A 25817-nucleotide genomic window follows, 5' to 3' on the forward strand; every position below is an offset into this window, starting at 1 on the left:
GTCCAGTATCTCCTAAGCCTGCAGGAAGCATTTGTTTCTGTCCCAGAATTAATTTGTTTCCCACTGAGCACTGGCTGGCTTTCACATCAGAATCCTTCAAAGGTGGAAACTGTTAATTTTATGCTACTTGACTCTGATGTTCCTGTAATGTATCAAAGGCAGCAAATCCTGTACACACACAAACGATGTCTCAGCCTCCTTCATCCAACAGGGGGAATTAAAGTCAAAATTTCCTTCTCCCAGATCACAGGACTCTCTTATATGATCTCTGCAAAATCTAACTGCTGACTGTCACCTTATGATTTATGGAGATACTTAATGGTCCAATAATAATGCCATTAAAGCTGCATAAATAGAAATAGTAGAGACTCAGCAGCATAAAGGAGGATACATGGCTGGCTGAAACCTACAGTAGGTGGGACTTGAAGCAGAAGACAGTTGACTGTGTATCCATAGCAGTGTATTATTCTCTCTATTCATACTCTCAGTCAGTAACAGTTCTTACCACTATGGATGTCAGGTCCTCACTCTCAAAGCGGCTAATGGCCTGGTCTAACGATTTGTACATCGCTGCTGAGATACGCTGGGTAATGAGCCTGTTCAGGTCAATTGATCTACCCAGCAACTGGGAAAAGAAGAAAAATATTTGCATGCTATATACAGGTGGAGAAAAGGTACTTTTTTTTTTTTTTTTTTAACAGACACAAATTAAAACCAAGTATCCAAGTCTGCTTAATGTGAAAGTGGTGATGCAAACACCTTGGCTGACTTTACCATTACTTAAGAGGGAAGGAGGGAAATGTGGAACATAACTCATTTTCCCCTTGGGCCCCATGCCCTGAGTGCAGAGTGTCAGAAACAGGTTCAACCCTTCTCATTCCAGCACTGACCTTGACTGAGCCCAGCACTAGGATGTCAGCCACCAACGAAAGGATAATAGACCAAGAGTTATGAGTACTGGAGTCTACTGCTTGCACTGTACCTGGACATGCCTCTGCTTGAGCAGTGTTTCATAGCGGTTGGATGGTGGGTATGGAATAATCACCCCATAATTCTTACATTCAGCCCGGAAACGCTTGTCCAATAAAACACTGAAAAAGGGAAGCAGTGTCAGGAAAAAAAGAAACATACACTATCATCTCCTCTCTGGATTTTTTCCAGAGTTGTTTTCATCCTTCCTTTCATCATGCTCTGAATGCCAAGAAATTTCCACACACTAATAACTCTGATTTCACTACTAAATTACAGAGCAGTGGTTGTTATCTGGGGACTGCCATGCTGTTGTCTGTCATTCTTGGCTTTTATGGCTAAAACATTCCAGAAGACAAAAGACTGTGCTGAAAGTTATCACTAGTGCCAGGTACTGGTGTGCTCCCTCCTTGAAGATCTGCTGTGGGAATATTTGGTTGGTGATGGTGATTGCTCTCCTTCTCTAAGGCCAAATGTGATCTAGAGACAAAACTCTTTGCAGAGTTACACCAAAGACTTGGTTCGCCTTTGGGGCCATGGGAGGAGGACTCTCACTGGAGTTCATCCATGTTCTTTAAATGATTAGAAAGAAATGTCACAAAGAGCCTATCTCCTCACAAGGGAGCAAGCAATTCTGCAGAAGTCTACGGTCAGCTGGTCTGATGTGTGACCTAAGATACTGAGTACCCTTCTGGCCATTACAAGTCCTGCTGCTTTACGAGGGTGAGGACAAGTTCATGTTCCTGTTTCTTAGAGATGGGAGACTTCCACTCCTTATCTGCCTGGTACACAAACAGAAGTCAAGCAAGGACATGTCTTCAATAGTCTCGGTTTGCTTTTCTGCTGCTCTCACAAATTGTACTCAGACAGCTACTTAGGATGCCAATTATTATTTTTTCACTTATAGCCATGTCTCCTTGCCACCATTAATTCATTTTCCCCATCTACACTGGTCTGACATGGACAGCCAGCTCTGTGGGACAGGGATGATCTATTTTGTTATGTCTACCTGCAGCAGCTACTCCCTGAGGGGAACTTTTTGGTTAACAGCAATTTGGATGCAGTGATATCATCACTCATCATCAGGAGTCAGGTTCTCCTACCTGCCAGCCATTGCTTTATAATAGGCAAAGATCTGATCTGCCAGCTTGTACACAAATTGATCAAAGCACAAATTCACCTGGGGGAGAAAAAACAAAGACATCATGAGGGTGTCAGCAGCACAGAGCAACTTCCTCCTACGCATGCAAGATCAATACAACTCAACACAGAGCTCTAATTTAATACGTACATGTATGCCACACTATCTAAAAAACATACTGCAGTTCTCACATGCTGAAGGTAAGCAGAAAATTGCAGTTACGTTTCTCTCTTATAGTTTCTGCATGTTCTTACAGGTCCTGGTCCCCCATCCTCAATCATCCTTCCCTCTCAGGGATCTCCGGTTTCTCATTTTCCTTTGATGTCCCATAACCCTCTGCCCATCAGACAGCCCCTTCCTTGCCTCCAGTGTTTGACAGCCTTTGGCTTCCACTGTTCCCCATTGGTACAGCTGAGCTGAAGCCCTTAATCAGCAGAGCCTGTAACCTCTCTGGAAATTTTGATCTTTTGAAAACTTCTCAGTCTGATGGATATTTTTTTTCAGGAGATGCCTATAACATTTACTGAACTGCTGGGTGGGGCTGTCAAACAGGGCAATGTGACCCCAGTGAGCTCATTCCATACAATAAAGATGAAGAGAACTTACTTCAGCTTCAATTTCATCATATAGGAACTGCTTTTTGAACTTGGTCAAGGCATAGTATGCACTGTCATTATAGAGGTCCAAGGGGTACAGTACGTACCTGAGGGCAAGAAGACAGATCATGTCTTAAATTAACTTTAGATCATATCAGCATAAATGGCAGCCATTGCATGTGCCCTGCTCGGTGCAAAAAATGACTTTTCTCTGACTTCAATCCTATCACCTCCATTCACTCCAGCCCCCCAAACACTCCTTCTCGCTCCTTGTGTCCTGCTGGAAGCAGCTAGAACAGATCTGGATTTGAGCTAACTGTGAATTGTTCAATCAGCGCTTGCTTCTCCTCTGCCCTTAAAAAAGCTTTCATCCTGCCCTCACTCCACAGAGTGCTTTGACAATGGCCATAAAATGGAAAACAAAATTTTCCTAATGAGGAAGATATTATGAACATAATTATACTTTCAGAACAGCAATTCCTCTCATCGTTTATCATGTATATAAAAAAAAAAAGTGTTTAGGTGCCTTAGCCAGGGCCCACATCCCTTTGGTTGCACATGCTGTCTGACTGCTGCATGCAGATGATGGTACCACCAAGTTGTGCCCACATCCGAATAAAGCAGGTGCCAACTGCTGGTTTATGATGCAAAAGTGCCAGTGCCAGGAAGCCGCCCGTGTGCGTCTGCTAAGGAGGTATTCATACAGTACACATTCATGTGACAGCAAGTCAAGAAACATCTATTTTCCCTCCCAGGTCAAAAAGACTGTTCATCACCAGCCTACCCTACTCCACAACAAAATCCCAAGCCCCAGCACATGCACGGTCCCAACACAGCTCATCAACTCTTACTCCATCATGGAGGGTTCTTTGGTTTCCAGAATATGGTCCGTGAGGATCCAGGGCATGGACATTTCGATGGGGAACTGGATGCGGCGGCCCATGGTCAGCTCCAGGAAGAACTCTCGAAACCAGAGCTGGGACAGGTCACAGCACTGCTGCAGCGCTTCTGAAATGCAGAGGAGATCCCCCCGGTGGGAGGACACCTGTGTTACCCCCACGGGGAAGGCAGCGAGGGAAGTGCATGAGAGGCAGCTGCTGCAGCCTCATATTGGACTGGTTTTGGGTATGGAACATTTTTCTAGGATGTCTCTGTTTTTAAATCCAGACCATGTCCATGCTGTCTGAGCACTTTGTAATGGAAGAAGAAAGAAGGGATCATTCCTTTTGCTCTGGAGCTCCAGGGAGAACATTTCAATGGCTCAGAGTTACTCAGGAAGATTTCATTTGTGCCCAGTGGCTCAGAAGTTTGTCTGGGACAGAAAGAAAACTCCAGTCCTAGAAAATAAATTACCACCTGTGGCTACTTGCTGTTGCTGACTCACTCCTGTTCACATAATGATTACTACCTAGCAACACGCCTGAATCAGGCAGAAGTAGGACATCTGGGAAAAATCAAGGAAAATCTTCTGTATGGGTCAATGAGGAACAAAGCTGATCTACCTTTGCCTTTCTGAGCATGCAAGAGTTGGATTCAAGCCTCCCCCTGCCATAACCTCACCACTGATGTTGAGAAGGTGGGTGAAGAAGAAGGACTGCTTGTGGAACTCCTCAATGGCCAAGACTATCGGCCCATCCAAGCTGCTCCTCAGAGTCTTCTTTGAGCCGCTCTTGTCTGCTATGAGGGACTCCAGCATGGTCCGCACCATATAAAGCTTTGGAAGAAAGTTGACACACAGTTACCACTCTCCAGTGAGACACCACCACACACAGCCATGGTGCTCTGCAACAAAAAATAACACTTCTCCCAGGTGGCTACTACTCTCTGCACCCATAAGCCACTATCTTTCTGAGCTAGAAATAATTACACCCCTAAAAAAGGAGGTTTTGGGAACTATACAACAAATTAGACACCAAAGCAGCTTTTAACACACAACAGCGTGAAGACTTTGTGGAACAGACCATGGAAACCGCTGCTAATCCACATGGCAGGAGAGTCCTACGTGGCTGTAAGACCATTAATTCCCTACACAGGAGATGGACATTTACATACCTGTGTACTTGATGGTCCTACTGCTCGTCGTGGGACTTTAATATCAAATCCACCTTTAGGATCCTTCTCACCTCTCAGGCAAGGATCATTTGGAGGTTCTCGACCTCCCTCCCAGTCACAGATCGTCTTCCGAATTGCCTGAAGGACACTGGAGTGGGTGAGAAAGGGAAAGTAGTGCTTAAGCTTGATTCTACTTCAGGATGAAAATACTCACTGCTGTGCATGTATGGGAGGAAAAGAATCTGAGGTGGGGACATACACTGTCGTTATTGGGGTAGTCATGCCCAAAAGTTACCTTGCAAAGAACTGCTGGCCAAGGTACGTTGGCTGGTTGTATACCCTGAGGTGTATGCAGGGCCACATGCTTATATAGTACAAATGTGTTACACAAATAATTACGTGGGCTTTGCATTACATTCAAGAAGAACAGACTGACCTGATCAGAACGTTCTTCTTCTTCCTGACCGCCTGCCTGAGCGGCTCTCGCAGAGTCACCTGGGCAAAGTCCTGCAGGGCTGCATAGATAGTGTTGCGGATGGCTTGGTTAAAGACACTCTCCATCCGGCCCATCAGCACTTGCAGACCTTTGATCATGGCAATTACCTGAAGCAAAAATGAAAACCAGATGTATTTTCTATTTTTCCATTGTATGAAGAGGTCCATAAATCCAACACTAAGAGAATTTGGGACTAAATTAATTCTACTCAAGTAACTTAGGCCCAGTAATTAGGTGGCTAATTTTTTTGATGGTAGCTGCTTCACAGATCAAAGGCAGCCAAGGAGAGCATTTACACCACTAGTTTCTTGCAAATGGCCCCTGTCCCTAGGCAGGCTCTGTTTCCACTCCTGATCTCTTGATATCTTTAATAACACACAATCCCAGGAAATTGCACAAGGTCCACACGCGGGTGCAGCTCCGTGGCTTGCACAGACCTGCATCCACCGTAGGGCACAGTCTTCTTTGGACAAGGGTACAGTGACAATTCTCAGGAGGGAGTGAGCCACAAAAATGAAGGCAATATTCAAACACCTTGGACTGTGTAAGGCAAGATGAAGGTGTGGGGGCCTCGGCCTCCCACAGCCACAGTCCACAGACAGCTGGACTGACGGTTGATGGGTCACGGGGACTGGCTGAGGATCTCTTGTGTTTGCACAGCGCTTGAATGTAGCTCCTGATCTTGCTTCAGATTACACTGCTCTGCAAGCCCACACCTTTTTTTTTCTTTTCAGGAGCCCTGAACCCCCTTTTCAGGTCAGGAGAGGCTTAATACAGCAATATTAAGAAAACATAAGGATTCACCTCTGTGTTTCTCCAGCACACAAACACAGCATAAGAAGAGCAGGATCAGGAAAAAGAGAGGAGAATTGCTCTCGTCATGCATTGGTGCAGTGTTTCTATCCCAGCAGGATTCCCTAAGAACTTAATTTGCCCCTTAGTTCTGGGCAAATTAAGGGCCACAAGGATGTGGGAACTGTTAATCCCTTAACGTGGGCCACAGGGATGAGGAACTGGCTAAGTATGGTGAGATGCCCTTCCCTCCTCTTCCCCTGGCCTGAGGAACATGGGACAGGAAAACAGCCTTGGCTAGTTCCTACTCTTGTGCAGTTGGCACCCACCTCCACAAAGGCAAACTTCTCTTCACTGGTGTAGTTGTACCGGGTGGCTCTCTCATATTCTTCTGCTGTTCCTGGGCAATCCTTGTTACAGAATTTATCTGTGGGATGAACCAGCTTCCAAGAGTACTAGAAGATGGAAAGAGACACTGTCAACACTGCAATGAGTAAGAAGCCAGGCTGGAAAGACTGAAGAGGGCCCTATGCCAGGAAAATGCTCCCTAGACATTACTAAAGTTGTTTGACATTCCTTTGGGAGCAGAATTTGTGCTTCTTCCTGGCTTTATTATCACCGTACTGAATATTGTTTTTGTTTATCTGGGAGGTTGCCAGTCATATTGGGCTTTTGACATCCACGGACTTGTGTTGAGATGTGGTCGAAATTTTCCAAATTAAGAATTTCCATCATAATTTGAATTAGTTTCAGTTGCTCAAGACCCAGACTCATCCCAAAGAGCTTTCAGTACTTAACCGAGATGTTCAGGCTAGGAAAATAGTCACCCAGTCCCCCCTCTAACATTGGTGGGGACATCTGCAAAGGGCAGTTCAGGTCCAGGGTGAGATGATCAAGCTCTCTTTCTCCATTTGGCACAGAGGGTATTCAGGGTCATTAGCTACCCAATCTTAGTGTGTTTGTTAATGGCTTAAAGTTAGGTGGCATGAAAGCAAGCTCACCTTTCTAGAGCCTTTGTTACATGCCATGTTAAAATGTTCACGCTCACCTGGAAAGAGGAGGACATTACACAATTACCGCTTCCATGGATCCACTCACCACTTCCATGACGTGGGCACTCCACTTGGACAGCAGCTGCAGTCCCCGTAAAGCGAGATCAAAGAGCTCCCTGTACTCTTCATCTGATTTCTGGCTGTCCAGTCCTGAGCCAGTGACCACCTGGAGAACATCACATCACGTCAGGGCTGGACTCAGGAACTTGCTGCAGAGGCTTCACTGAGCCAAACAGCAGTCACAAGTCTCTCTCTCAAATTCCAGCTGGAATGAATTCCTTGTGACCTTACGATCAAGCAAAAATTGAGCAGTGCATGTACTGTCCCTCAGGAAAAGGGGTATAACTTGGCAAGGCTCTTTTTACCCAAGCAGTCCATTTATTTCCTACAGAAAAATGAGTCTGACCTGTCACCTCAGAGCAAATAACTGACTGTTTTCATTCCACTTTCCCATTCCTTTTCGATGGTCTAATACTACTGAAATCCTTGAGAGTCCTTCACTGATTTAAAGTTCAAATAAGCACTTACAAATGCCAAAAAGGGCTGAGAATGCTAACAATTCATTAAACTAACACTGATGAATAAAGATCACACATTTGCAGAAAACAGTCACAATGGCATCAGAGAGGGCGCTGACATTCAGTAATGAAAGAACAGAGATGCCCTCGTGAACATTCCTCAAAGCCCTGACCAATAGCTCTGTGTAATAGAAAAGACCCATTTGCAAGTCATGGGTGTTCTGCCACCGGGCTAATAACGAACATTTAGTTGCAAAATTTTTGATGCTTCTTATTTTAAAGAAGCTGTGGCCAAAGAGCAGAAGCTGTTGCAGTGGATCTTCGGGTGCACGTGATTTTGCACCTGCAGGGGCCTTTCATAACTTGCTTTTTATTGCTGGATTGATAAGTGGTTTGTTCCACCTGTTCCCTTGTTCCCTCCTCACTGTACGTCCTTGGCAGACCATACTCCTGCCATGCTTGTCCTCTCCCAGCCTCGTCTGTCTAACGAGCCTGATTACGGCGACTACCCGCTGAGCTTACCTCGCTGTTGCTGTAGCGAGCGAGCTCTGAGATGAAGCGGATGTGGTCGTCTCGGATCTGGACCATCTGCTCACAGATGTTGTACTGGGGACTTATGCTGCTCTGAGTGCACGTCCACCTGGGCAAAAAAGCAAGGGTTTCAAGGACAGGACATGGGGCTCCACTCAGACACCCCCAGGGACAAAGCCTTGTGCTCAACTGCTCTCTTCATTTCAACATGCTCAAGACATGCCACCTCCAGGGCAGTTGTCAGCCTCTGTTGTCTCTCTCATGTCTCCTGGTGCATGGGGTCTTCCAGAGGTGGTCTCACACATCACGATGGGGACACTTGCCTCACCATTCAGCCCAAACATCTCTGCTCCATCCACCCTGAAGGCTGCTCTCTGTGTTGGGCTCACCTGCCCCCATGGGCAGAGATGGCTATTTCCCAGGCCACCATTGGACAAGCTTTCAGGGAAGGATGAACTGCAAAGACCCGGCATCATTTGCATCCTTTCTGCTAAACCTGAGGTTAATCATCCCCTTAGAGGTTATCCCTCCAGGTCTGAAATGGCTGGGTCATGCTGCCTCCTCCTGTGAGGAAAGACTCTGCAAGGGGCCAGCAATAACCCTTCCACCCTGTTTTTGGTTCTGGCTCACACTGACAGCTCAGTGAACAACCCTGAGTATAAACGACGAGCAGAATATGATTAAATGAACTAGATTTTCATTTGCATTGACCCACAGGTACCATGTAACAGTGTAATGATGTCCTAAAAGAAGGCAGCACTCTCCTTCCAAAGGCACAGTCATATGAAGAAATGGTGCAAATCAGCTCTATTTAATTTAACATCTCCTTTTCCCCATTCTGTATCAGCCACAGACATAGAACCAGTATGGCTCCGCCAAAATGCTTTGTGCAAGCAGATGTCTGTCAGTGAGACTCTCATGTCTCTGTCTGTCACCACAATGTAAATGTTCAGATCTTGTTTTTTTCCCCCCTAAATAATTGTCTGTCTTAAGACAGATAGTCATCTTTTCCAATCTAGATTGGCTGTACAAAAGGAAGGCGAGAAACCTCTGATACGGACATAGACATGAAGACATATTCCTACAGTTAACTGTGAGGCACCTGCTGCCAATATTTGTGGTGGTGGAAGGTCGTGGAAGTGCTGGACCATGTCATCCCTTGTGAAATCCATCCTCCCAAAGTCCCATCACTCGACTCTTACCCGTTCCAATGTCCTGTGCTCCCCACCGGACAATCGGCAGGTTAGCAGGAATGGCCAGGGCTGCACCAGCCCTCCCTGCCACACACAACCTAGTCCACAGTGCAGAAACAAAGCGCCATGCAGGAAAAACACCAATTAATTCCACTTTCATGGAGACAAGGAGGGAAAGAAAGTGACAAAAACAATATTAGTAAGAAACGGGGATTATATGGAACCACCTTGGCAGAGTTAGTGTCGGTAGTCCCATGCAATTTGCTGGGAAGGCAAGCGAGTGAGGAAGAAACATTGGTTAGTAAGGTACGGCACACAGACCTGGTAAGACAGATTTCAAGACAGACATTAAAATTGTGCACAGGTAAACAGCCCACGAGCTACCTTGGTTTTGAGATGAGAAAATGAATGCAGCTGACACATGTTTCGTTGAAATGTGCTTTCTGAATGATTTGGGATAAAAAGGTGCAAATTTTTAGACAATTTTTCCCTTTTAAATTGAGTTTTCAAAAACATCCTTTAAATTACATTTTGTAGATTTTTTTTTCATTTTTTAAAAATTTTAATCGAAAACCTTTCGCTCAGGAAGTTTTGCCAAATTTCTCATGAATAATTAATCGGCACTTTTCAACCAGCCTTGGGGAGGGCCGTTCCTGGGTGAGCCATGTGGCGGGCAGAAAACCTGGACCCTCTGGGGTGGAAGGGGACGAGCAAACAGAAGTGGAGAGATGACGCTGCAGGTTAGTTAGTTCCTGTCCTGCTGAAGATACAGCTCGGCTAGGCTGCTTCTTGCAGATGCCGGAGAAATCTGACTTCCACGCGATATGGTCCCACAGGTGAAAGGCTACTCACTGGTGAAAGCTGGGCTGCCATCAGCCGTTACAGCCTGACACAGCTCAGACGGGCTTTGCTTATGTGTGGTTGCAAACGCCATTCCAAGGATATCCAAACCTAACACCGATTCTTCTAGCAATAACTGAGCACGATGCAAAGCTACAAAGACAAGTGGGGCCTCGCACACACCTGGTGTGATCTGAGACAACGTCTTGCAAATTCATCTGACGGGAGCAGCAAACTGCCTGTGAACCCAGGCTGGGAAGCAGTGCTTTACACCAGCACGCCGCTCTTGAGCTCTCTCATGACGACTCCATTTCTGGCCTTCTCCCACAACATTCATTCATTTCCAGCGCATCTGAGCCCCCGGTTCAACCCTCATTCCCGCTGCCCTTCTTCACGAAACCAGCCTGAGCTAGAGGAGACGCCCTAGCTACTGCAAAGGGATCCACCGCGGTGTTCATGCTCTGGAGGATTTTGTCCCTGAGCTGAAAACTGTGGATTAAAATCTCTCCAGAGCAGGGACACGCTGCTCGCACTCACACACCTCCGGGCGCGCACACCTCGCACGCACTCAGCGGCTGCCCCGAACCGCGCCAGCCGCCTTTCCTTCCCCCCTGCCTTGCTGCCAGCCACCGAGCCCCCTCCCAGACCTTGCCGGCGGGAGCAGATGTACAGGCATGCCCGCTCCCCTGCCTGCACGCAGGGGGGCACGGTGACACGTAGGTTCGGAGCTGGCTGCCCACGCACACGCTCGGGGGCCGGCGAGGACGTATCTTCCCATGCGGGGACAGGGAGGTAAACACGTGCACACAGAGCTGGCACGCTGGGACTCACACCTCACAGGGACACACACGGGTACCCGTGCACAGAGCTCACGCACGCCGGAGAGTTGCAGCTCCCACGGCTTTCGGGACACACACAGAAGCCAAGAGACATTATGGCAGGCACTCACTTGGATTTGTTCTCCTCATAGTGAGCACTGGTCTTAATGTATCTGGCCAGTTCTATCTGCATATCGCCGAATAAAGGAACCACCTGCAGCTGCTGGAAAAGAAAACAAAAGATGGTTGAAATACGGTGGAGAGAGAGATCGTGGCCCCAGCGCAACACAAGGGACTACGAAATGGCATCCTGCGTCTCTGAAGCTATGGAAAGTGTCAGGCTGTTAAAACCAAGGTGCAAACCTGGACCCAGGGTCATTTCACACCTAGGAAGCGACCGAAAATGATCACAAGGCTTTTTGTGCCAGGAAAATTGCCCCCTGCGAGTGCTCTGGAGCCCTGGCCTCGCCGATACCAGGCTGGTTATGGCCAGAACGGTTCAGTGCTGTACCCAGACAGAGGAGAGGCTCTTTTTACAACAAAAAGAGAGAACCATATCCCTGAGCAGGGCTTATTGACTCCCACCATAATCCTCCAAGAGAACAGAGGGATGAAAAGCCAGCACGTTGGTATTGTGGCAGCAAGATGCTGCAGCTCCCTTCAGAGGGGAGCTGTAGGCTGCTTTGCTGCCTGGATTCCCAGCGATGTGGCATCTTTCCCCAGGGACTCAGACTGTACTTTGGCACTGCGGCTACTTGTGATGTGTCTTAAAACTTCTCCACAAAGAGAAAGACACAGGCAATATAACATGGCTTTGCTCACCCTTTATGTCTCAGGAGGATTTGGATGGGAAATAAATTCAAAGTGCGCTGAACGTACCTCAAACTCAGACAGGTCCCTGCTTCACTAAGCTTTCAGTTGCAAACAAAATTCACCAAGGGCTACCCACATTTCTTCAATAAAATACAAAGCTTCAAATTCACCCAGCTACAAAAGCCTTGCCCCAAAATTCAGAGAAGATGGTGCCAAATTCCCTATCCTATTATCACATGCTTCTCTTCTCAGGCTGACTTGTGCGGAGGATCTGTAATGCTGTCATCAGGGATTCCCAGTGGCGCTTTCACAAAAGGTTTAAATGAAGGGATAGTTCATTTTCACTACTCAAATTCCTGGTCAATCCGCTAGAAATTTAATCAGAAGGCAATAAGCAGATGTAGTAAGAGGAGTAGTTGGCCTTTTCTTATTGAGATCTGATAGTCTGGAGTGGTACTTAACTGATTAGGTGAGACCACAGCAGATGGAGAAGAGCAAATGAAAAAAAAGCTGGAAAGGAGAAAGTTATTCCATGCAACGGAAGATATTTTACCTGATTCTCTGATGGCCCACAGCACTTTGCAACGAACAGCAAATTTGTTTGAATGCACCAAGATGACCAAACTCTACAGATTACACTGAGGGCTTGATTTAAACTGAGATTCAGTTGAATTAGTGCTGAACCAGGGAAAACTCAGAAGACTCTGAGGAATGGCAGGATAAATCACGTTTGCAGAGCTGCAGTCCTCAGCATTCTCCCCAGCGACTGGAGGGTATTCAAACACCTCATTATCGCCCTGCCCGTGAGACTATGGAGTCTGTCCATAGTACCCTATGTGGGCATTTCAGCCCTGCTCTCAGGGCTGTCTCCAGGAGATGATGCAAATTGGGGTAAATAGGTCCCCACTCTCTCAGGGTGAGGATGCAGCAGCTGGTACACCAACCTTTCAGGAAACCAGTTATCTGGGCTCGCCTGTTCCCTCCCCTTGCACAGACTCAGCACATCATCTATAAACTGCAAGCTGGGGCAATAAGCAGGGAGGCATCCTCTACCCTGTCACCACAGCCGACCTCTTCTTTCAGGCTCCTCAGCAGCTCTCTGGGTAAAGCGGCAGGAAGAATCCGCTCTGCTGAAAGAGTGATGGGGAAGAAGTGCTCTGTGGCCCCCCCAAAATCATCATCTTCTCATTTTCCCTGATGTGGAGCGCACGTTGGTAACAAAACCTAATCTTTCAATCTCAGAAGAAAGATTAATACAGCGGAGGCAAAAGAACTCTGGAAGGACTGCTCACGCTCAGTAGGTCTAAAAGAAAACTAATTGCTCCATCTGGGAAGTTATTCCACTATCCTTCTGCTATACTGTTATTCTTTGCTGTCAATACATTTGTCCATTGCCAGATCCCACCATGCCTCCTAGAGCTGACCTGCCCCAAACCTAAAATGCCTTCTAGACCCAGCCTGTGCGCAGAAGTGATGGACAGGAGGCATCATTTTCCCCTGCAAACGCTGCAGGCGGTGCTGTGCAGGGTCTCAGCCCCCCTCCCCATCTGCCACTGGTGGCTGGTGGCTAACACACACCAGATTTTGGGGGGAAGCAACAGGGTTATCCCAAACCTTTCTTGTGCTGAGTGGCCCCGGGGCAATGCAGCCTGGCCTCCAGCTGTGGACTAGCCTGTGGCTGGACTCAGCTGCACACGTGTGTGGGAAGAAGGAGGCTGCACGGCTGCTTCCCACCCTGTCACTTGGGAGCATCCAGTTCTCGCAGGCCTTTACCCAAAACCCGAATCTCAGAGAAGACAAAAATGGTTCATCAAACCACTGGGTGAGCCTTTTGAGGAACTCGCTGAACACCTCCCAGTCCCAGCCGACACAAGCTCCCCAGGAAGCTTTTTCTGTCCTACAGGTAGCACAGTTCATACACAAAATAGGACTGCCAGATCACACGTTGGCTGGCCAGCTGTGTCCCCTGTCCCTCAGCTCAGCAGCTCGCTGAGGGAAAGAGGAGTGCAACCCTCACCTGCACAGACCTCAGCAAACCAGCCAGGTTTGCTGGTGGCCTGAAATCACGGTGCTCCTCAGGGGACTGCAAACCCGCCTCAGAAAGGTGCAAAGAGACAGAAGCGATGTCAGTCTGGCACACCCTTCCCTCGTCCGCAAAACAGATAGCCCATGCTCCGTCCCCATCCTTTGCCCCTCGGCAGAAAGCAGGCAGAGCCGCGGCAGCAGCTGGCTGCCCAGCAAGGACACGCAGAGTCCTCAGCTCCCACTGGCTCTCTGGTTCCAGTGCCATCAGAGTAGAGACAGCTCCAGGCACCGCTCACCCATTCACAGCCTTGCTGGCACCGAGAGCCAGCATCTCACCCATGCTGCAGCTCTGTGCCCATGCACGTTCACAGCAATCCCATTCCTCATCCTTTGGCCTAGATAATTTCTCAACCCTTTGGGTTTTTTGGACCTGTAAATGATTCCTGCGGTTTGTTTTTTTGCTGGCAGCACGTGCAATGGTACGGGTCACTAATTCATTGGTCTGCAATAAACTCTAGCCTCACCCAGACAAGTCACTGACCTTGAAGAATTTGTCTATTTTGCTAAGGTTGATTCTCTTCTTGGCATCCAACTTGTAAATGTTGCTTACATTCCCATCCATGAGATACAGGCCAAATCCCATCACCTGAAGAAGATGGAAAAGCTAGGTTTCATTAGTGTGAAGTCAGCAGCACAAGTCAGGGACAGTTCTCCATCACTTAGCATGAGGAAAGACCACTTCAGGCTCCTGTACCACCCGACACTCATGAGAAGACTGTATAAAACATGCACATATCTGCAAGGATATGCATGGTAGACAGAGGACACATGATGGATTACTTCCATTTTGTGTGCAAAAACACATGATGCTCACTTTGGTAATTTATTCCTCCTCTCTCCCACATAACAACAACCCAAAAGTCTCCTCCACCCAAAGGCAAACATTTACTCCCAGAAAAGAAATGAGAACATTTAAAATATTCTGGATTGATTTTTCCCCTTTAATTCAGTACAAATCATTATAGATGTCCAAACTACCCACATTAGCCTTCAAAGAACCATGGTTGACTCATACCATGGTAATGAAGTTCTTACGGTAATAGTGACTGCAATCACTATAATAACTGACTGACAGTAAGGACAAATATACAAAACAAGCAGATACTTTGGCATGTTCATCTTGAGGGCTCTTTGGAGTCAGGAAACCAAACCTGGAAGGATCTGCCTTCTGCAGGGAATTATTGCTGGGAAGGGGCATCAAGAAGAAAATTCAGGGTTGCAAAGTTGGTGGTGATTTTGGCATGTCCTATACAGTTACCCAGGTCAAGCCCATGATCCCACACATCCATGTACAACAGAAAAACCCCTTCCAGCTCTGGAGAGCACAGGGCACCCACCAGTGCTCTCACCCACCAGCTGGAGACCACCACCATGCATATGCTTAGTCCCAGGCAGGCAGAGCTGCTGACAACCTTGGGAAGGATTGGGGGCAAAGATAGAGATAGAGATGGGGAAGAGCAGAGGAGAGAGGAAGGAAGGTTTTTATATGGGAATATGGGAGAAGGCCAGAAAGGACAGCAGTGGCCCGAGAGAGCACTGGGGTGGGACATCTCCGACCAACAGCCACATCCTGTCCGTTCAGCTAAAAGGAAGAGGTGAAAGGGAAGAAGATGGGGGGTTGAGGTATCACAGCAGAAGACACAAAGTAACAGAGATCAGAAGGGAAACAGGGAGAGGAGGAAGGCAGCTTTGCTGCTACATGCAGAGAGCGTTCCCATCTCATAGCAGCTCCTGTGTCCAGAGGATACTGACTCCGCAGAGAAGGGATGCATGTAAACCCAAGGGAGGAAGAAAATAAAGAAAATGAAGAGAAACATTGTGCTGGGAGGGAATTTCATTTTACTAAAACAAAAGTGAAACTACGCAAGCGCCCAGCCCCATAAGCATAGCCAAATCTCACCTTTAAGAGCATGTGTTTCTCACTGGGAGTGAGATACATCTTGTTTTCATAGTAATCCACACAGATGTTGACAATATCAGCCAGCAATTCCTCATAGCCAGGGATAACCTCTAGTTGTTGGTGCAGACACTGAAATATCAACAGGGGCCACATTATCCACATGGACAGAGGAACAGCAGAAACCAGGGGAGAAACATATTTGAAGGATTAAGAGTAGAATCATAAGAGTTTTCTTCAAACTTCATCTGTGTGCTTTTCTTAAGTTACCTGCAGAAGACTGATCTCATGGTATCACCTGTAAGGAACAACCTTCCTTCTGCAGGACAGCTCTCCCCTTCAGACTGATCACAACAGCCAAACATCAGACAGTGAGATGTAAAGAAAGATGCCTCAGAAGCAGACTTTCTGACTCTCTCCTGTCTCTGTGCAATATTTTACCTAATTAGCAGAAGCTAGAGCCTGTGGAGTGTGGAGGGCCATGGGGTCTGATCTGCAGTCCCCATGCAGTCGCAGAGACGGACTGGATGGATTTCCTGGGGAAAACAGGGAAGAGGTTCTGGCAGAACCTCCCCCTCCAAGAGCTCTTTTAGACCTTCATCTTTGTCTTGACATAGAGACCTTCAAAGCCACCCAGGATGGCCCATGTGAAGGAGATATTGCTAGAATTATACAGCCTGACCAAAGGACCATCAGTCAGCGGCAATGACCCAACAACTATTGGGTCTGAACAGTCTGATCTGAAGTGCTATCAGCCCTGGCAAGATCGTTGCCTCCCTCTATTCACGGAAAGGCTAGGTGGTTCAAGAAAAGGGACCTGCCTGTGTGATGCGGTTGTGGTTTGCCAGGAACATGGAGAGATTCTGGGACTCCTGGATGGACTGGGGGTCCGCCATCTTCCGCAGAAACTGGGCAGCTCTGGAAGGGAGAAATTCAGCATCACCAAGGATCACTCACCCAATGTGAGACTCTCACCACCCATCTTCCCTGTTTGACCTGCAGCTGCAATGCAGCAGCCTCAGATCTGCCTGCAGCACAGCTCTACCCTTTCCTTGTTTTACCAAGAGGGAACTGAAACACAACAGGGCTCAGAGATTTGCCTAAACTCACACAGCGAGCCTACGACAGTGCAGAAACCCAGCCTCCAGCCTCCTGATGTCCACCTGATCTCACTGCTGGGCAGAGCAGGCACTCCCTTGCAGACCAGGCACAGTCCTGTCCCCGCTCCCGCTGCTTCACCCCCTCTCACCTTTTGTAGGCAGAATGGTCATTTTTGACACTGCACTTCATGTTCTTCAGCTCATCCAGGACAGCAAACATGTTAATGAACTTGCCCAGCGTGAGGAGATAGGCCTCGGAGACGAAGTCCTTCCTCCGCTCAGCGTGGCACAGGCGCTTCACCTCGCTGCAGAACCGCTCGATAGCCTTGCGCTGGAAGACAGCGGGACAGGGTTATCCCAGCAATGGCTCATGCATGGTTATTGCACCACCATTGGGAACCCCTTCCACCCACCCACCACCTCCTTCCTTTAACCAAAGCATTTTTCTGCTGGGGATGGAGTCTCCAGGGTCCCTCTCCACTGCCACCATGAAACGAAGCAGCATTACAAACCACTGTAGACAAACATCCTCGGTGCTGGAGGGATGAAGGAGGCTCGAACCCTCCATTTGTGCCTGCCCCAAGTGCAGTGTGTTCTGCAAAATCAGACTTCAGTTTTTTAGGCGGGGCATGAAGACCTCATAGGACATAAAACCTAAAAATGATGGTGAAACCCAGCTGCAGCCAGTTATAAACACAGGCGGTGACGGGGAGAGGTCCCTGGAGCCCACAGCAGCTCTGTGTTTGCCATGTGGTCATTGCTCTGTTGGGATCTAAGCGTATTATTTTGTCAAGTGCCTCAAGTGTAGCAACTGCTAAATATAAGCTTTGGTGCTCTTTGCCAGCTGACCCCCGAGTTCAGGGGGCTGTGAGCACACCCTTGTTCCTGCTGGCACAGCAGGAGGGTGTCCAGCTGCGTGGTTACATCCCACCCCAGGCACCAGCCACACCACCAGCCCTCAGCTCTTCCCGGCTTTGCTTCAGAGGGAAGAGCAGAAGAGCAAACTGTGCTGGTGGAGAAACAGCTCTTCACATCCACCAGCCAACACCCCAGAAAAACAGGAGTCTGTGCCACCCATTAGCATAGTGGGGGCTCTGGTCCCCCATGAACTTCAGCAGCTGAGGTGTGCTCAAGCCCTACTTGTATACAAGATTTCAGGGCTGAGCAACAAACACACAGGTTTTCCTTTAGACAGGTCTCAGGTATCTGCTGATGGCTGCAAGGAAGGGACATATCAGGGGGCTCAGAGGCTCTCCAAGCTAGCCTGGCAGGCAAGGATAATGCAGCCCCACTTAGGATAAGTTAACACCAAAGTAATTATTTTTGCCTCTTTCCTTGACCACTTACCTGAAAATACATGAACTTCATAAGCTTGGTGACTTCTGGCTCCAGGACTTCCACTGTCTTCTCATAGATCTCCACTCGGTTTGGCTGTTCGTTACATTTCACCTGCGTTGCAAAGACATATCATCCTTGTCAGCATCAGAGTTTCTAACACAGCTGTGGACTGTAACAGCCACCATCTTCTGCTTGTTTCACAGTGAATCTTGTCGCTGTCTAAGGACAATGGAGGGACCTGAGAGGGAGCTTGTTCTCAATGCAATAGGTTACAGCAGAAGGGGCTATTTCTTAGATATGAAATTCTCTCTGTGCATTATAAACAGGCACAATCCTGACTCTGACAAACGAAAGTCTTCTACTGCATTTGTCTGGGGTAGAACACATGCAACATGGAGTCTGGACTTGCTACACAACATGGGAATGTTATATCATAAAGTTATCTAAGACTTTGTGTTGCAAACTCCCATGGACACATAAGGCACCAGGCTATGGCTCTGCTACAGCCTTGCTGGGATAATTTTGGTTCTATTGTCAATCCATTAAAAATCACTGGGCTTGTATGTGGCTAGCAGCAATGAAGTGAGCCACCTTCATTGGAATCCTAGGAAGCTAAATTTAAGGACTTACTCAGTTGTCATCCATCTCATTTCTAGTTACTTGGAGTCACTACCAAACTGTTAGGGAAAACCCCAACTGCGCAAGGCAATGGATCCTGCTGTCTTCCTCTGGTTTTGTTTCCAGCTGTTGCTGACACAAGGCTGTGATGGGGCTGACAGCTCTGGTGCAAATTTAGTAGCCCAGCAGCTGATGCATGGGGTGCAAGGGGACAAATCAGCCGGCTTGACATGTGGGAAGATGCAAAAGTAGCTTTGCCCTCTCTATCGTGGTGAATCTAATGTTCCTGCCCTGGTGTTTCATACTGCAGTCAGGCAATATTGATGGCCACGAGGATGCAGCTGGCCGTAGGGAGGAGTGGTGCACATTTAGGTGTAGGCTCTGTTCTTCACCTGTAAAACCATGGTCTCTGATGGAGCACAGGGATGTGTACGTGACCGAGCACCCAGGCTGGGGGGCTGAGAACAGGACCCCCCCAGGCACAGCCATGTGCCCCATGGCAAAGCGCAGGGGTCATTGCAAGATCAAATCTGGTGAATCTATAAATGAACCCTCTGCCGTGGTGTTGCCTGCTCCTCCATCACATGTGGTGCTGACTGCAGCCCTGGTGGGGAGGATGGGGCAGAGAGCAGGGACCCCAAAGCTACGCTTGGAGAGGCACAAACATCGCGGGGGCAACCAGGATGGGAGGACACTAAAATGCCAAAACAGATTATCTGTAGCACTGTCTTGCCATCAGCTCAGCCACAGCCTGCCTTCTGTTAGCGTAGTCAGGAGAGACAATAGCAGCTCAGCATCAAATATAAATGGGAGATAAGCAAATATCCATCAGCAGCAGAAACCTCCCCATGGCTGGGTCTCATGAGACCATCAGCAGAGTATAATCCAAGGGGAACTGAGGTTTGACCTTTCTCAGGGAATCACAAACATGGGCATTGCCAGCCATGTGGAAATATTTTTTCCTGGCTCCACAGAAGCACTGCAAACCCTTTTATCCGTAGGGTTAATGGAAGTGCACTGCATCCACCCCAAAGCATTGTCAGTCAGCATTTTTACAGTGATCCAGCATGTGTTCACGTTGCGGAAGATGAGCTCTAAGCTGGAGTCTGAATCATGATCAGTGGGCCATGTGGGCAATCTTACTCATGCCTGTAGATGCTTGCAGGATGAAGCCACCAAAATTCAGGTTGGAGAGAGAATGACTAGAAAACAGTTGAAGCAGAACTAGCAGCAGAGGAGGAGAATGATTAAACGTGGGGGGAGATCAGGATCCTCAGATATATCAGCAACAAAAAAGGGCATTTGGGGAAATGTTTCTGGCATATTGAAGTGCTCCTTCATGCATCCTTGCACAACACCCACAATTCTGGGGTGCCCACAGGGGCAGAGAGAGCACCACAGGGTCTGGCCAGCAGTCTGGGATGCTGAAACATGCCCCAGCTGCCTAATCTGCTCAGTGCAAGTCGGGGAGAGCCTGAATCTGCCACATCTTGAGAGGAACCACTGTTTTCATCCCAGGCTGCCTGGGCTCCCTTCTTCACGCAACACAAGAGTCCCACTCAGCACTGGTACAATTTTTAACTGAAGCTGAAGTTCCTGATACCATGTAACGGTATGATACCATACAATGGTATCAGGAAAGTGTGATATAAACTAGATCTGATGACTTTACTCTCAACTTCCAAAAACTAACTGCCTTTGCCTGAAGCAAACTCTGTCTCCCCACAACATGAGAGAGAAAAATATACATGCAGTGCACCGGGAAGGAAATAATCACACTGCTTTAATTAAAGCAAAGGCTACCCATTCTCCAGACGGAGAAGTGGATAAAGACCCAAGTGCCAAAACACAGCACAATCCCAAGTACGGTGCTGTACCAGAGCTGTGCTCAGCTGAGTCCTGTTAGCAGCTGTAGGACAAACAAGCTGGTTCTGCAGGGATGAAATAACATCAGGTGCGACTGCTTTGGGGAGCGGGAGGGGCTTGTGAAATCAGGAAATGTATATAAGGCAGATGGCTTGTGGTAAGCATGACTGAGCTAAGAGGCACTACTAGGAGGTGTCAGGGATAGAGCTGCAATATACATGAGGGTGCAGAGCAGATGCCCTTTGCTAGGGCAGCAGCATAGATCTGCTGCTGAAACTGGTGGTTGAAACTTTGGTGGGGAGAAGATAATTTGAAGAGTCAGTGGTCTCTCTTTTCAACTTTTAAATCTGCTTCAGTCTTCTCTGCTTTTTTTGTTCTTCTGTCTCCAGTCCAAACTAACCCACACTGAAGACAAAACCAGCTAGGTGCTCTGGGAACATTCCTGCCTGGGAAGGGCTTGAGTACCTGGGGGATGGCTCGTGAGCAGCTCCTCCATGTATAAAGCATCACAGCATACTCGTGGCCTTCTTCCAGCATTTCATTCTGAAAGAAAGAGAGGCATTGCTGGGGTAGGGCACGCACCAAAGGTTCAGCGTTGCTGGGGCAGCGCCTAGGAGACTCACCATGCTGGAGTGCACTGTTGCTTGCTCGATGTACCTGGCAATGCCGGTCACAAAGGCATTTCTGTCTTCAAAGTTTGTGTCAAAATTAGCCTATGGGTGAAACGGAGAGATGGGGAGTAAAATACAGCTAGTTGTTTGCTCACCTGATACAGTCCAGCATGGGATGTGTTGGCAAAAAGCAGAATCAGTAAGGCTCCTGGGGCATGGGAGCAGCTTATGAACAATTTGAGGTGCTGCTCCTCTAGGTCTGAAGTAGTTTCATACATGCAGCCTGAGATGCTTCTGAATCTCACATGTTCATTAGAGGAAACCCTGCAGATTATATGTATGAAAACAGGGCAATCAAGACAAACGAGGTGGGGATCAGTTGCATGGAATTGCAGCCACACCAGAGAGCAAACCTACAGCAATTATTCTAAGGATTTTAGCTTGGTAACTCAAAGACAGATGCAGCCTCATTAATTTCTATTTGTGCCCTGGCTGCTAGGGGAAGACCACATCCTGTCAGCAGGAATCGCAAAGAATAAACACACAGAAAGGGCAGGGAACGAGATGTCTGGAAAACATAAATATGGAAGTCAGCACTCATCCAGACGCTATTATCAGCAGTAGTGTTGCTCTTGCTAGCAGATGCTTTGGAATGAACAGTTGTTTTGGAAGTTGAGCTACTGCTTTGGGTTGGGATAGGGGAGCAAGAAAGTGCAGAGCAGGGCAGGGGATGAAAACGCAGCTCCTCAGCCTCTCTGCACCGAGTGCCCGTTCACACGCTCTGTGCTGGGGTAATTTCCTCCGTGGAGGCTGGCTGATGGTATCTGCTGGAGGGCAGAGCGTACAGAAGTCCCAGGCGCCCAGAGCTGCTCCTTGCAATGACATTAGCATTGCAGTGACCACGCTCACCTCAATAACTGATATCCTGAGTAGGAAAGCCAGGAGCACAGATCTGTGGCCACAGGGCTACTCTTCTTCGTGCCTCCAGGACATTGCATGTGACAAGAAAAGCTGAGGCTGCATATGCATTTCTGGCTAGCAGGGGAGAGGGCTACATACAAACCAAGTATGATGATGTAACAGGCTTGGCCAGTATCTCTAGATCTAGTTTAGATGAGGTTTTTTAGGCCCGGCAGTGTGCACACACTCAGGGCCCTGAAAGGAGGCTGTGCCATAAGGCTGGACCTTGAGCCCCTCCCAGGACACAGGCCAGCGAAGAGTAAAAATGATTTAAAGAAGAGATAAGCAAAAGTGACATGAAGATTTGCCGGAGAGTTGAAATTTGAACAGCCGAGAACTGCCTTTGGGTCTGATAACCCACAGAGATACTAACGCTACTGAATGAGCCCGCAGTCTGACCTGCTGAAAGAGATACTGTAACTTCAGACCCCTGCATACACGGCACGGCAATCACTGTACGGGTCTATTTATACCCTGCCACGGGTAAGTCACGAATTCAGGAGTGGCAGGATGGAGACAGTAACCCCATATTATATTTAACCCTGGGTGTGTGCTATAGGGCAGGGTGTGGCGTGGTGGCCAAGCAGCCGAGGCATCCTGCTGTGGATCCAAAAGCAAGAGTTTGAGCCTTGCCCTGGGCTCATGCCAAGCTTAGCTTGGTCGGTGCAGCTGCAGCTAAATCTGTGGTTGTTGAAGGCAGAGAAGCGATTGTAGCGACTGTCCTCCCTTGCATGCCATCAGCTCCCCAGACCGGCAGCTCCAGCTGTGCTAGCAGCACAGGCCAGCCAGAGTCAGGCAGAACTTTGGTTTTGACCTACTTAGATGCGTGTACTACCATAAAAAGGAAGCACAGAAATATGTGCATAATAAAACATTGCTGAGAACTTTCTGCTGTTATCACAAATCTTATCTCCTGCTTCTTACCCGTTCATGCACTCTGGTCCTCATTTTTTAACTTTCCTATGTCTTGCTCATTCTTAAAGATCCCTTTCAGCAATCTCTAGTGCTTTCCTTTTAAAGCCTTTGGGAACAGATTTGTGGCTGGATCTGTTCTGAACATTTCCTTAAACATGGTGAACCCAGGATGTTTTCAGCTTGTTCTCACAGCACCATGTGCCCCTGTGCTTTGCATGAGCTACTGGAACAACCCTCCCTGCCCCACCACCTCTGGGAGCTGAAGGTACCTGGTACATGATGGAGGACGGAGGCGGTTCGATGCATGGCTGCTGGTCTGGAAGAGGCAGCTCCTCCAGTAAGTCCACGTTGGACAAGGCATCCTCTAGCGTGACGTGAGTGGTCATGGTTCTGGATGTTCAGTTTCTGCACTAAATCCAAAGGAAAAGAGCGGGTGATAGACAGACAGACGGCAGCCAGAAGACTGAGCGGGAAAGCACCAAAGGACAAAACCAGAACCACGACTGGCTGGCACTGCAGGAGACATGATCCCGGTTTATCTCGTTTTCCTTTTCTTGTGTATTTATCCTACATCTCTATGTCATCTCTCCTTCCGTGATTCAACATCAGAGTAGATATGCAGAATAAGAGGAACACAACTACCCACCCATGCCCTTCTCTGCTTAACTCTATGCAAAACTGTTTAAGACAGAGAACAGCTGGGTGCTGCAGTGCAGCTTTAGCAGCCCCAAGTGAAAGCATGTGCTTCGAAATGCAAAGCAGAGCTACCAAAAATATCTCTCAAAACAGCACGATTAGAAAAGTATGACTGATGCTGACACTCACATGCTCTCCTTCTCACACACACGAATGGCGCTGGAAACTGTAAACAACAAATTGCATTCTCAAAGGTGAACCGGAAAGGATCGAGTGCTGCGCAGGCAGGCTGTGGCACTGCAAGCAGCAAAAAAAGAAGTTGCTGTGAAATTTTTTCCCCTCTTTTTACCACACACATGGTGTGTCCTGCCCAGTCACGGCCTGCTGTGGAGCTGCCAACAGTGCCACTTGCACAAGAAATAAAAAGCAAAGGGAAACATTTCTGAAAGCTCACTGGCACTTACCCTAATGTGAACCTCAGGACAGATCTCTATGTCCTTTAGCTCCTTTGCTATTTACCTTTGCTGTAAGAGCACAAGCATAAAGGGACAGCTGCTGTCACCCAGGCTGAGCACTTGTATAATCACAGCCACAGGGCTTCCCCAGTTAATACCTAATCCATGTGCAATAGCGGTGGCTGACCTAAAACTTGTGTCTCCTAGAAAAACACCCCATTGCATTTAAACATTTGCAGCGAGAGAACTCGCTTTGAATATTGACATGTCATTCGATTAGCAAATCACCCCCACCAGTGCTTTTTTTCCCCACTCAGGGCCTGATTTTGAATGTGAGCCATCAGAGTTTTATCACTGTAATCTGCAAGACAGTAGAGCTCTTTATTATAAGTTGCCATCAAGATACTCACACATTTCAATAAAACACCCTGCAACCTTTGCTTTGGTTCAGACAAGCGGACTGAGCTATTTGCCTGCCTTGTTACAAAGCGTATTTTCCAATCCTTTAATCATGTCTTTGGCTTTTCTCTAAGCTTGATCCAATTTTGCAACTTTTTTGCTAAAGTGTGGACACCGTAGCAGGACACAAGGCTCCAGTGGAGTCTGCACAAGTGCCAGATACAACAGCAATGTAACCTCTCTCCTTGCGTACAATCACACCAGTTCCTTCGGTCGCAACAGCAGCTCCATAGACGCTCATACTCAAGCAATTATCTGCTACAAATCCCTTAGGTCCTTTTTTTCTTTTTTTTTGAGTCACTATTTCCAAGAATATAAATTTGCTTTTCATTTCCAGCACTGGGAGCATGGAAGGACAATGGCTTTGGGATGTCCATAGATTAGACACACAGGCACCCAGCAAGGACCACAGCCAAGGGGGATGCACGCTGTGTGCAGTCCTGGGGCGGCTTCATGTTGGGTGACGAAGGACTACTCTGCTGCTGTGACTCTTGTCATTGCTGCTGCCTGCACACATAGGCTGTGAGAACATGTATGAGCCTGGTAAAACCCATTCCACCTCCACAAATGCTTCCCCAAGGTACCAGGCAGCTGAGAAACTGGCTTGGTTATACCTGCAGCTGAAGCACCATGAAATAAGTGCCTGGGGAAAAAAAAAAAAAATCTCAAGCAGCCCTTTCCCTACACACTCAAATTTCTGCTTCCTTCTTCACCTCTCTTTGCAAAAATGGTTTCCTGTTACAAATGGTAGAAACTGTCAAAGCCAGACATTACGCCCTGGCACGCCACAGGCAGAAGCAGCTTCCTCCCTGCCTGCGAGCACCCTGTGCTGCTCCGCACCAGGTGGGTGGCTCCACTTGCCCAGCCCCACGGACCTCCTCGGCTGCCCACCGCTCTCCACCATCCGCCGGTGCCTCAAGACTCGCTTCTGGGCTCCCAGAGCAACACCCCTGGTACTCACACATGCTTCGTTACATACTTCAGGCTTGGGAAGACAAAACCCTTCCATTTTATAGCTTCGAGGATGGTGGCTGTTTATTTGGGCTCTTTTCTCATTTTTCCATAA

At 48.0% G+C, this 25817-nt stretch overlaps 1 protein-coding gene across 4 annotated transcripts in view; it reads right to left on the minus strand.

Annotated features, from left to right (window-relative positions):
• The window catches only part of CYFIP2 (cytoplasmic FMR1 interacting protein 2), a 56339-nt gene that overhangs the window by 25718 nt on the left and 4804 nt on the right, over window positions 1-25817 (minus strand). For 2 of the 4 annotated variants that reach the window (XM_069772849.1, XM_069772851.1), the window contains exons 2-21: window positions 23471-23611; window positions 21339-21428; window positions 21181-21258; window positions 18241-18342; window positions 17043-17224; window positions 16615-16711; window positions 15797-15925; window positions 14378-14482; window positions 11130-11221; window positions 8139-8256; window positions 7145-7264; window positions 6376-6501; window positions 5195-5361; window positions 4759-4906; window positions 4267-4420; window positions 3558-3714; window positions 2717-2813; window positions 2073-2149; window positions 983-1091; window positions 506-625 (exon numbers count right to left, since the gene is read on the minus strand). In XM_069772849.1, coding sequence (XP_069628950.1) covers window positions 506-625; window positions 983-1091; window positions 2073-2149; window positions 2717-2813; window positions 3558-3714; window positions 4267-4420; window positions 4759-4906; window positions 5195-5361; window positions 6376-6501; window positions 7145-7264; window positions 8139-8256; window positions 11130-11221; window positions 14378-14482; window positions 15797-15925; window positions 16615-16711; window positions 17043-17224; window positions 18241-18342; window positions 21181-21258; window positions 21339-21428; window positions 23471-23587 — 2385 coding nt within the window. In that variant the 5' untranslated portion in view covers window positions 23588-23611. Of the gene's footprint in view, window positions 1-505; window positions 626-982; window positions 1092-2072; window positions 2150-2716; window positions 2814-3557; window positions 3715-4266; window positions 4421-4758; window positions 4907-5194; window positions 5362-6375; window positions 6502-7144; window positions 7265-8138; window positions 8257-11129; window positions 11222-14377; window positions 14483-15796; window positions 15926-16614; window positions 16712-17042; window positions 17225-18240; window positions 18343-21180; window positions 21259-21338; window positions 21429-23470; window positions 23612-24702; window positions 25350-25817 lie in introns of those variants that run through there. The other 2 variants (XM_069772850.1, XM_069772852.1) reach the window with 2 other exon arrangements.

Source organism: Haliaeetus albicilla, chromosome 27, assembly GCF_947461875.1.
Source record: "Haliaeetus albicilla chromosome 27, bHalAlb1.1, whole genome shotgun sequence".
Taxonomy (NCBI): Eukaryota; Metazoa; Chordata; class Aves; order Accipitriformes; family Accipitridae; genus Haliaeetus; species Haliaeetus albicilla.